At 45.6% G+C, this 12319-nt stretch overlaps 1 protein-coding gene across 1 annotated transcript; it reads right to left on the minus strand.

Moving 5' to 3' along the window:
• Nucleotides 1-664: 664 nt before the first annotated feature.
• LOC148048434 (protein PML-like) lies at nucleotides 665-10713 on the minus strand. Its single transcript, XM_087704026.1, has 8 exons — nucleotides 10639-10713; nucleotides 9207-9682; nucleotides 7113-7714; nucleotides 5985-6022; nucleotides 5419-5644; nucleotides 4686-4759; nucleotides 3859-3991; nucleotides 665-3183 (listed from the first exon to the last, which is right to left on the minus strand). The coding sequence occupies exons 1-8, from the start codon at nucleotides 10678-10680 to the stop codon at nucleotides 2483-2485; spliced, it is 2292 nt and encodes a 763-aa protein (XP_087560152.1). The 5' UTR covers nucleotides 10681-10713; the 3' UTR covers nucleotides 665-2482.
• Between the last annotated feature and the right edge of the window lie 1606 nt (nucleotides 10714-12319).

The raw sequence follows: 12319 nt of genomic DNA on the forward strand, positions 1-12319 counted from the left end.
AGTTTCATCCTTGCATTTATTGTGTGTTTAAATGATTTTACCTGTTTACTTCCTTCCTGAAGTATGTGAATCCAGACCCCATTTCTCATCTGTGATATCCCCATAATGTTACCAGTTTATCTGTTTAATAACTGATGATTTTACCTTTTTAAAAACTCTGCCTGCAAGCTTTCTACCCACCCCCCAAGCCCCTCCCTTATTCTTAATCCTCCAACAATGCCTTTTGTCCAAGCGAGTTTTGTTTGGCCCGAGTTTTGTTTGGCCCGGTTTTACCACCTTTCTTGCCAGGGTTGTTAAGAATCACTGCAATGGATAAGTTAGTCACCCCCATTGTGAAGTGAATCAGGTTTCACCAGGAGGTTGCAAAAGGGGACCCCGTGGACACAGCAACAGTCTTAAGTATGAACCAGTGATGAAACATCTGAATTTAGAGCACGTGATCACGGGGCGGCTGTAAGGGTTGTGGCAGCATTAGCAATATTACTTAGACTTATATACTGCTTTGTACTGCTTTACAGCCCTCTCTAAGTGGTTTACAGAGTCAGCGGATAGACCTCAATAATCTGGGTCCTAACTTTACTCAACTCAGAAGGATGGAAGGCTGGGTCAACCTTCAGCCTGGCGAGGCTCGAACCAAGTTTCAGTGAGAATGGAGAAGAGAAACTCAAAAGATAAAATAGCTTTATTGTTTTGCGTTTATGGTGGAAAAAGGAGCATCTGTTGAAGCATCGGTTCTAAATCTCACATTTTTCAATATGTAATTTTGTGGATAGAAGCAGGACTTCAAATCCTTAAGATTATCTGACCTCAAAAAACAACAAACAGATACTTAAGGTTTCCAAGTGACCAACTGGGCGTTGGGAGGTGAAAAAGGTTCATCAGAAGCAAAACTAATCTCGGATTTCATGTAGGAAATTGTTAATACAATAACTTTATTGCAACTTCTAATATTGTTGTTGCCTTTAACCTATATGTAGGATATATGATTTCCTGGGTTGAAAGACATACAAACTGGAAAGAAACAACACGTGTGACATAACAGGTACTGCTAACTATGACTTCTTGTCTTACTTCTCACGGACTAGAGTTTTTTTTGCAGCTGCTAGTAGTTGAAGTTCACCCAACTACAACTGAAGACGTTCTAAAACACTAGCTGAGCTTTCATGGTGGACATTCAGATTTCATATCATCAATTAAAAAAAGAATTAGGGGAGACACGAAAGCAGTCTTGCAATATTTGGGGGCTGCCACAGAGAAGAGGGAAGAGGGAAACTATTCTCCAAAGCACCTGAGGGCAGGACAAGAAGCAATGGGTGGAAACTAATCAAGGAGAGAAGCAACTTAGAGCTAAGGAGAAATTTCATGACAGTTAGAACAATCAGTGGAACAACTTGTCTCCAGAAGTTGTGAATGCTCCAACACTGGAAGTTTTTAAGAAGATGTTGGATAACCATTTGTCTGGTGTAGGGTTTCCTGCCTAAGCAGGGGGTTGGGCTAGAAGACCTCCAAGGTCCCTTCCAACCCTACTCTTATTGTAATCATTTCATGTGTATGAGCAAAGAGTTCCTTGAGAGATACCAAAATGGACTGAGAAAACCTTTGGGGTTGGATTTTGAACCATTGCCTCAAGCGATAATGCGGTCAGCACAAAGTTGTGGTACATAAATCAAGGCTCATGGCTTCACATAATGCACAAGCCTCACCATCTGTGGTTGATTCCATAAAGCACTTTGATGTAGTCTATGAGAACTCAGTCATGCTCCCATGAAATGTCAGAAGACCTTGGCCAGGTATACCACCCAAGCCTGTGTGGTTTCACTTCAGAAGAAGTCCCTTGTGTTCCCAGAAGGGTCATTTTATGTTGTGGCCCGCCAGAAGAGCTGGTAGAAGACTCAGACAGTAAGGCGGTTGGGGAGGAACCTGGGCCAGTCCTGGAGTCCGGAGAAGGCTCTGACAAGGGCTCTGTGTCAGAGACGGGGAGGTGGCCAGGGCCATCTGACAGTTATCAGCTGCCTTCAGAGTCAGATATCAGTGGGGCAGAAGAACAGCTGGAGCCTGGTCCCGATGTGTGCATGAGCAGAGCTGCCAGGAGAACAGCTAAGGAACAATGGCCGACTTGGGAGTAAAGGAACAGGTAGATGGTGAATGGCCCCTCCCAGAAGAAATAAAGAGGAGTGAAAGGGGAGTTTGCAGGAGACAATTAGTCCAATTCATGAGGGTGAAGATCTGTTCCTGATTTTTTGCCAAGGAATTGCTGCTACTGCTTGGAGTTTGGAAGATATCGGCCTGGCAGCTCTTCAAGCCTGATAAAAGGCCTGTAGTTGTGAAATCTCATGAAAGTCTGTTGGCCGGGACGTTGTTGGAGAGGAATTCCCTTTAACCTAAATAGAAGAGGTTTTATCAGGACGAGGAGGAGTCAGCTTCATAATCTCGGGAGGCCTCGGTGAGGACATTTTAACTCCACTATAAGGAAGAGTGTTCCTTAACGAATCTCTGGAAGGGACGATAGGAGGTTTTCGAAATACTTGCGGATCTTGCTCAAGCGTTGAATTTTTTTCTCCCCGATCCGCAGCCTGGAGTTCAAGCACCTGCACAGTTTCTTCAGCCCTTTCTCGGGATCGCTTTGATAGACGGACTGAAGGATGAAAAGGGAGATATTGTGCAGGGCCAAAGTCTGCACCGAGGGCATGGAGAGGACTTTCTCCCGCAGGAGAGGCTGAAGTGAGGCGTAACATCTGAAGCTGGAGCAGGCGATGAGAGGCCTTCTCTGGAACAGGTTGTTAATTTCAAAGATGGTACAGAGGTCCTTGAGAGTCTTGGCGCAGTCATCCGCCTTGGTGCTGTCCAACTGTCCCCACAGATATATCTTGTCCAGATTCTTCAGTGAATAATTAGAGATTTCTGGGAACTTCTCTCTGATGAGGGGCAAAGCATCCAAGAAACCAAAGATGGACGCCTTGAACTGCTCTTCTTTGTTGATCTTCTGAAGGGCATCAAGCAGGGCAGGGAGGTTCATGGACCACAGGTTGTATCCCACCAAAATGGGCCTCTGGAGGCTGCTGAGATACTTCAGGAACTCATCCATGCCGAACACAAGGTCCCTTGTGGTCTCCAGGCAGGAAATCGTGACTCTGAAAATGGTGGCGTCCTCTCCGAGGGCGACCAGGTGAAAGATATTTCCTGCTGCATTGAAAAGAGAGACATCATTGGTCTAGGTTGAGGGATGAAAGCGATGGACCTTAACACGTTTCTCATACTTAACAAGAATACAGGTAGCCCTCAACTTACAACAGTTCATTTAGTGATGGTTTGAACTGACAATGGTCATACGATTCCCATGATCATGTGAGATACATTTGGACACTTGACAACCAGTTTATATTTAGGACATCTGCAGTGTTCCCGGCACCAAGTGAGCTGCAGTGGCACAGTGGTATTCAGCAGGTTCTGACCAGTTCTGGAGAACCGATAATGGGAATTTTGAGTTGTTCGGAGAACCTGTAAATACCACCTCTGGCTGGCCATGCCCCCATCTATTCTCTGCCTCCCAAGTCCCAGCTGATCCAGAGGGAATGGGGATTTTGCAGTATCCTTCCCCTTCCATGCCCACCAAGGCATGCCACGCCCACCAAGCCACACCCACAGAACCGGTAGTAAAAATATTTGAATTTCACCACTGCCTGCAAGGCTATGGGCCTTATGCCACTCTTGTCAGGGGTGATGGTGTCCCTCATGCTTTGTGGTTTCAGGTCATTCTATGAAACAGAAGGCTGAGTTGGCCTACTTCAGGCAAGGTGACCACACTTGGCTCCCAGGATAGATATGCTCACCAATATCTTGGAGATCAAGGCCACTTACACAGAGACTTGAGGTCAAAGAATATGATCTTGGACTGTGAGCTGACATCTTCCGTTTGGCATAATGGATAATTCACAGGACTTTTCTGGTCACCGGGTGATGTAAGGTTGATGTCCAGGGGAAGGATCAACATCTACAAAGAAGATGAACAATCAACGTTATGCTCTGGAGATCCAGAACTATTTGACTTGTCTCCCCAATCATTATTTTTTGGGGGGTAAAATGTGGTAGAACTGAATCATGAAGCTCAACTGTTAAGGCAAGAATCTTGTTAACTAACAGACATATTGCAGTAAATAAATTGTAGTTGAGATCAGTGGTGGGATTCAGATTGTTTTTACTACCAGTTCTGTGAGTGTGGCTTGGTGGGCATCGCATGGCTTGGTGGGCATGGCAGGGGAAGGATACTGCAAAACCCCCATTCCCTCCGGATCAGCTGGGACTCGGGAGGCAGAGAATAGATGGGGTCGGGGCCAATCAGAGGTGGTATTTACCGATTTTCCAAACTACTCAAAATTTTTGCTACCGGTTCTCCAGAACTGGTCAGAACTTGCTTAATACCACCTCTGGTTGAGATCCTCCTTTGATGACGAGAAACCACATGAAAGTAATCTTTTTTCTCCATCTTAGACCTGGTCAACAGAGATATTGGTGTCCCACACAATGCAGTGAAAGGAGGATCTGTGAATCATTCCTTGAGGTGGCATAGATATATGTCCTCAAATTATATTGGTCTACAAATCATTGTACGTCTTGGGGCAGAAACTCATGTTATGAAGAGAATGCCAAGGAGATGGCATTCTGGAACTAGGTGAATATGGACTCACCTCGGTTTCATCATCATCATCATCATCATCAGTGGATTCTTCTTCTGAAGAAATGTTAATCAAACAGTTATCTTCTGTCAAAGAAAGGACATGTGTTAAGGAATAGCCATAATGAAATCACAATGAAAAGCTACTTCTTGGATAATGTTCCATTAACAGCATCAATCACGACATCTATGTGTAGTTACCATGTAGATAGACCTTCTCCAGGAGGTTCCTAACTTTCAGGCCTTCTAACAGGGGCCCCATTGGTCCTGTAATTGGGTCTATCCAGTGGTGGGATTCAAATAATTTAACAACTGGGGGGGGGGACACACACACAAACAATCTGCTACTTGCAAGTTTGATAAGGCTTTTGATAAAGTTAACTCTTCCTTTAAATAATCAAAATTGAACAATGGGGTGATGAGTTACACAAATAATCTGCTACTTGCAATTTTGATAAGGCTTTTGATAAGGTTAAATTGAACAATGGGGGGATGAGTCACACAAATCATCTGCTACTTGCAATTTTGATAAGGCTTCTGATAAGGTCAACTCTTCCTTTAAATAATCAAAAGGCCTTTTCATCAATCATCATCCTTGTGGCAGCATTATTCTCCGGGCCTTCCTTGGGATGAACCTCACACAGAAAAACTGCCCTTCATACCTCCAAAAATAGGATCTCTTTTATGCAGAATATTTTAAGGGTCTCTTGAAATTTCAAGATGAGGTGTCCTGAATGTAACACTACCTTGATCAGATGAATGTAAATCGTTATGAGCAATCTGTAGAGTGTCATCAAGGGATTGTTTGAGGCCTTCTTGAGTTGCTGGGACGTAAGAACCTCCAGTGGCTCCATAACTGGTCCCTGGTTCCTCATCATTTAACAGCTCAATTTTGACCATTTTGGGATGGTGCTCAGTGTTCGTTTCCCGGTCAGTGCGGTCCCTTTTTACCAATAATCTTCCAAAAATGTTCTAGAAGGAAAACAAAACAAAATGATGATATTTCAGTAGTGAGCGGTGTATCTTGGATACAGATAGTCCTTCACTTACAGCCAAATTTACACAGGAATATACTCAGTCTAGTACAAAATCTGAATCTTCATTTTAAGGACCAACGTTGAACCTCTTTTAGTATTTTGATTTGCAATGTTTCATCTGCTGTAACTCATAAAACCCATGCCTTTTAACAAACAGATTCAGAATAATGGAAGGGGCCTTGGAGGTCTTCTAGTCCAACCCACAGCTCACGCAAGAAACCTTATACCATAATATATAGTCTGTATATATGGGATATCTGTGCAAATCATCTCACCTCCTGTGGCTTAGTTTGGGGTTTAGCGGGAACAGCTTCTATAGAAGGTAGAAAACAAAAGGATTAGAAAACAGGGCAAGAGGGTAAAGACGCAGTCATAAAAAATATAATCCTACAGTTGTTTTGCTGGTAATTCTGTCTCTTTCAGAAAGCTATGTGTTTGGGACCTTGGAAAGAGCAATAATAGATTAAATACAGCCACAATTATTAAAGTAGTTCCATGCCACTCCAACCGGGGTGACTTTAAGACTGGTGGAATTCCTCCGGCAACCATGCATGGAATTCTGGGAGTTGAAGTCCACCAGTCTTAAAGTTACCACACTTGGGATACTCCTGGGCTAGAGGACTGTCATGGAACAACTTTAATAATTTGTGGACTTCAACTCCCAGAATTCCATGCATGGCTACTGGAGGAATTCTGGGAATTGAAGTCTTAAGGTTGCCAACTATGGAGAGCCCTGATTTAGCTTCTTAAAAGGCACTGTTAACGCTGGCCTCTGGTGTTGGCTTCGTAGCTCCAGATCCTCTGGGAAACAACTGGTTGCCTAAGATCGGTCTACTACTCAGATGAGCCTCAGCCTCTGTGGTTTTATTGATTTATTTACCGATTTATATTTCATATTTTTAAACCGCCCCTCTAACTCTCTCAAAAGTTTTAAAATTGTAGAAACCACATGAAGGAACCTTCGACTTGCCACCATTCAGTTAACGAAGGTTGGAAGTCATATAAAAAATGACTTATGACCCGTCCTTGAAGTTACGACCATTTGCACCATTCCCACACTCACGTGGCTGTAATCTGGATGCTTACAAACCAATCTGCATTTATGGCAGTTTTCAGCCACATCCTGCGGTCCACAGCCACGAATGCAATTTGTGTCTTTCCTAGTTTATTCATTTATTATGAAATGTATTTGCCGCCCATCTCATGCCCAACAACTCTGGGTGTCTTACGATACAGCTGGCTTCCGACAAGTGAATGGGGGAAGCCGGATTCATTTTAACGACCGCAGGAGCCACTTAATGACCGTGGTAGAAATGATCCTAAATTGGGTCCATTTCCCTGACGACTGGCTTAATAACTGCGCTTAGTGACGGAAATTCCATGTGTTATAAATGGAGGACTACCTGCACATCTTTGCAAAACCTTATCGTTGTCTTTTGTCATTCTTTGAAGCAAATTTTGGAGTTGGCTCTTGATATCTACGAAGTTCCTCACTTCGATTCCTTCCACCGTAGAGGGCTGCTTCTTTCTGAGCTCCATCATGGACTTTTTCAGGAAAGGATGTATCTCCAACACCTCCTGGCCAGAAGCATAGAGATGCAACTTCTCCACCAACCTCTGGCTGGATGTGATTCTCTGGACCACGCCGTCCATCTCCTTCAGCTTCTTCTTCACGTCTTGGACCTGGTAGTTATGATGGGACTCTACCTCTGCTAAGAATCCTTCGCCCTTGGCTCGCAACATCTGGATCATCTCCTCTATCTTCTGCTGGATCAGCTCTTGTGTCTCATTCCTCATCTGCTCCATGTTTTTCACCAGATCCTCAAGGTCGCTGGAGGTCTTGTCATAGACGTTCTTCTTCTCCTTCAGCTCTGCGCTCATGTTCTGCAATTCGCTCTGCCTGGACTGGATTTCCTGGCTGATGTTGCAATGTTGACCCATGTGCTTGCGGTCCAGTTGGGCACAAGTATTACACATGGATTGACTGCACTGCCTGCAGTAGAGGCTGGGGAAACAAGAAAGGCAAAACCTATGATATGTGGTTGGAACTGCTGTCCATCCCTGATCACTTCATGGACCTCAAAACTGGGTCTTTAGCACCCCGTCAGGTCATGTTAAGACACCTGAGCATCTTCAAGCATGTCACAATCATATTCAGAAGGAGAAAAACATTACCTGTTGAGTAACATCTGAAACTACTAGATTAAAACTATGGAGGAAGTACACTATTTACCATGAAGTTTGGAAGAAGTGTCTTTTTAGGAGAAACAGATGGAGAACAGAAGGGATTTAGGGCTCTCTTTGACTGAGGCCCCCAAGCAAAGATTGACCTAGTCAAATCCAACAAGACTTACATAAGAAAATATCAAAATGTAAATATACAGGCAGAAAAAAGATATGAATTGACATATGTTAAATAACAATTATAAGAAGGTATATTTAAGAATGAATTTGAAAGAGAAAATAAAAAACTTTAAAAAAAATCAAACAAGAGTCAAACAATTGTCCCAAAATATCCAGATTCACGATTGCCCAAGCTATCTGTTGCTTTGAGTACGGGACCTACACTGGATTAAAACTACGGAGGAAATAAACCATCAATATTAAGAGAAGCCTCTTCACAGGAGAACAGATAGATAGAATAACGATAGAATAATTGAAGTTCAGGGTGGAACTGTGGGATCCTTGATACTCCCTTGAGCTTGGAGCTCAGGACACCAAGGAACCCAAGGTCAGAGAAGGACCAAGGATTCCACAGAGAATTGAATTTGAAGTGGGATTCAGGGACTTCTCTCCCTGTTCTCCAAACAAAGATTGCCCTAGTTAAAACTAGCTAGAGATACCCAACACACAGCTAGAACAATTGTCCCTAAAGAACTATCCAGATTCGTGGTTGTCCAAGCTAAGGTGCTTCCATCATGAGAAATTGGAGACTCATCTGCAAGAATGGCACTTCTCTTCTTCCCATCATATTGTTCTATCTTAGCTAGTTAGTTCAAAACGTCTCTACACCTTGCTCCAGATCAGTGGTGGGATTCAATAATTTAACAACCGGTTCTCTGCCCTAATGACCATCTGGGTAGGTGGGGCTGAGTGGTCATGTGACTGGGTGGGCGTGGCCAACTCAACATCACTCACATCGATGGGCGCTTCGCCTTAGCTGTTACAATGTAATAAGGGTTAACCGGAGAGGCAGTTTCTGTAAGCAGGGCAATAAAGATGAGGCTAGAAACAACACTAGAATGTTTCCTTCCTGCCTTCGTTACAGGGTTAGCACTGCCTGGAAAGTTACCGACCGGTTCTCCCGGATAGGTGCAAACCGGCTGAATCCCACCACTGCTCCAGATGTCTATTGGAGCAACAAACTTCACTGCTTCTTGCCCCAGATTCGAAAACCATCCATTTCTGGGCGGACTAGAAAGCCAGGCAGTGGTTAACATGGTGGTGGCTTAAAAGAGCTACTCTGCTTGAGCATGAAGCAGAGACGGAGAACCTACCTTAGCATTTGGGTATTGTGCCCCGCCTTGGAACAAAACATGGGTTTTCTGATGGTTGAGAGGAAGTCTTTGCAAGATTCTGTCTTGAATTCGTTCAGCGGTCTCGTTTCGGGACTATGGTGGTTCAGGTATTTCTGGTGGCTTTTGAAGCACGAGAGGCAGAGGAAGTCCTGGCAGACAGAACACCAAAACTTGGCCCCTTCCCTACAGCTGTCACAAACCAAATCTTTGCTCCCAGTGACCTTCCGGTAGAGGCCGAGCTTGTTTTGGAGGTTGGCGAAGAAAACGTTGTCCAGTTTCTCGGGGCTCTCTGCCAGGTGGAAGTATGGCGTCCTGCAGATGACGCAGACATCGGCCGCTTCGTTTTCTTCAAGGCACTGGGAGCAGAGATTGTGAAGGCAGGGCAGGAGTTTGGGGCTGGCCACCTCTGCGTGGCATCTGTCACATAGAAGGAACTGAAACTCCTGGTTCATCGCCTGTCAAAGGGGGAGATCTCAGTTAATCCGGTTCTATGAACGCAACTGGAAAGTAATGAAATATGAGCAGGACGTCGGATGCTGCTACCTGGGACATGTGGAAAGTTGGGTGTGGCGGAGGACTTAGAAGGAGGAGGAAGTCAGCCGCAAACGAAAAGCAAACAAGGGGACCTAACAATGCCACAGGGAGTTAGTTTCCTTGTTTGGTTTCCTTCCAACGCTGTTGATTCTCCGTTGGGTAGAAAAATCTAAACCAGGGATGGTGAACCTTTTCCTTACTGTGTGCCAAAATTGCGCCTCCACCCTGCCCACTCTATCTCCCCTCCCTCCACCCCACCCCATGTGCATGCACACGAGACCCTCCCCAGGCTCCCGAATCTTTCCTGAAGACTGGGGAGGGAGGAAAACGGCCTCCCCTAGCAGGCACGAAGGCCTTCCCCTTCCGGAAGCCAGAAATGGATTGTTCCATAACTTCTGTTTGGCCCTTTGGGGGCCATTTTTTGCCCTCCCCAGCCTCAGGAGTATTTCCTGAAGCCTGGGGAGGGTAAATACATCTTACATCTATCTATGTACATATATTATAACTATTATTCTGTGCTATTCTATATATAACACATCTTACATTCTCTCCCCCTTATCAATTAAGTGGTTTTATGATTGCTATTCTAATGTCTTAATCTTTGCAAGCCCTTCTGAAGGGGGCAGCCCCCCCCCAGGTGTTCTAAGGGCAAGCATCTCCCCTCTCCCTCCGCCCCCCCTGTAAAACTCTTAGATGGGACCAAACTGATGGAAAAGTGGGGGGCTTCTCCCCCACTCCCCCACCCCCAAACTGCAGGAAGTGTTCAGCACTGGAGAGGGCTAAGCCCCTGCTGTCTTTCTGCTCCGGGGTTGACAGCCCACCGCCCGCCCATCCCCTACCCTGCTTACTTTGCAACAAACCGACCCCCGAAGCTTACCGTCAACTGGAAAGCGGGTTCCGAGGCGGCTTTTCCGGCCATCGCAGTTCTTTTGCAAACCCGGGCAGCCTTCTAACCCCGGAGGAAGGCGCGGTCTGCGAAGCTTTTAACTTTCGTTTTCCTGGCAACCCGCTTCTCGTCTTGCGAAAGGAGGAGGCGGGTGGTTCTCTCTTGCGCCCGCGGGCGCTCTTCTTTTGCACGCACCGCTGCAGGAGGATTCAGACTTTCCCCCTGGGGGAGGACTCCCTTGGAACAGGGAAATCTTCCTGCTGGGGGGGGGAGGGAGGGAGGGAGGGAGGGAGGGGAGAGGGATGCTCCAAGGATAGTAGATAAGTTTCTCAAAACTCAAAGGGAGGGGGGAGGTGGAAGGGAACGAGCCAACCTTTGATCTCCGATAGTTTGTTTGTGAAATGGGAATTTTGTTGCAGCTTTGGAAGTCAAATGGATTCTGGAACAAAAAGGAGGTGGGAGGAAAAAAGGGAGAAAGGGAGGGAAGGAAAGAGAGAGAGGAAGGGGAAGGAAGGATGGAAAAGGAAGGAAAGGATGGTGGGAGAGAAGGGAGGGAAGGAGGGAAGGAAGGAAAGGAGGGAGAAGGAAGGGAGGAAGAGAAGGAAAGGAGGGAGAAGGAAGGGAGGAAGGGAAGGGAAGGAGGAAGAAAGGAAAGAGGGAAGGAAGGAGGGGAAGGAAAGAAGGGAAGGAAGGAAGGAAGGAAAGGAGGAAAAAAGGAAAGATGGCAGAGGGAAAGAAGGAAGGAGGGAAAGAAGGAAGGAAGGTCCAGATCCTTCCACTGCCCTCTTTCCATGTATTTCTAGGATCTGCAATTCCAGTCCAAATTCAGAGCTCAAAGTCCTGGAGATGAAATGAATTCCCACTTTCTCCAAATCAAATTCATAACTGAAAAAAGAAGACACATTTTAAATGGTTTCCCCCCCTGTAAACTTAAGAAGCCCTGGCGCACACATTTTGGAAATAAGAAGTGATGTAACTTGTGTAAGACTTTTCCTTCCCCTTTGGTATAAAGTGGGGGGGGGGTGGAACCCCTCCCCCCTTTTGAAGATGCTCAGTAGTGACAGACCTTTGGCCCCCACTGTCTCTTTTCAAAAGGCGGCTGAATGGGGCAATCCAGGGAGTAGATGGGCTGGGAAAGACTGGGGCATAAAGTCTTCAGAAGTTTGCTGGGCTAATTCCATACCCCCTCCCCTCTCTCTCCACCCCCCCTTTCTCCAGCTGGTTGTCAGGGAAATGGATGCAGGAAGATGGAATTAAAAAAAAACTAAGAACCATCATTCAGTGAGGTGATGTTTCTTAGGGACAAGAAGAAATTAATCAAGGAGAGAAGCAACCTAGAACCAAGGAGGAATTTCAGTGAACCAGTGGAACTCCTTGCCTCCAGAAGGAACTGTGGGTGCTCCATCATTAGAGGTTTTTAAGAAGAGGCTGGACGCCACCACTTGTCTGAAATGACATATTGGTAGTGCTTGACTTACAACAGTTCATTTTGTGACCGAAGGTCAACGGGGGAAGCCAGGCTGGGTTACTAACTCGCTTAACAGCCGTGGCAAGAAAGGTCGTGAAATGGGTCAAAAGGGTCTCGCTTAACAACAGAAATGTTGGGCTCCATTGGGGTCGTAAGTTGAGGACTCCCTTTATAGGGTCTCCTGCTTGGGTGAGAGGGTTGGAC

The sequence above is a fragment of the Thamnophis sirtalis genome, unplaced genomic scaffold (assembly GCF_051295495.1).
Source record: "Thamnophis sirtalis isolate CommonGarterSnake01/CBP01778 unplaced genomic scaffold, rThaSir2_p1.2 scaffold_2, whole genome shotgun sequence".
Taxonomy (NCBI): Eukaryota; Metazoa; Chordata; class Lepidosauria; order Squamata; family Natricidae; genus Thamnophis; species Thamnophis sirtalis.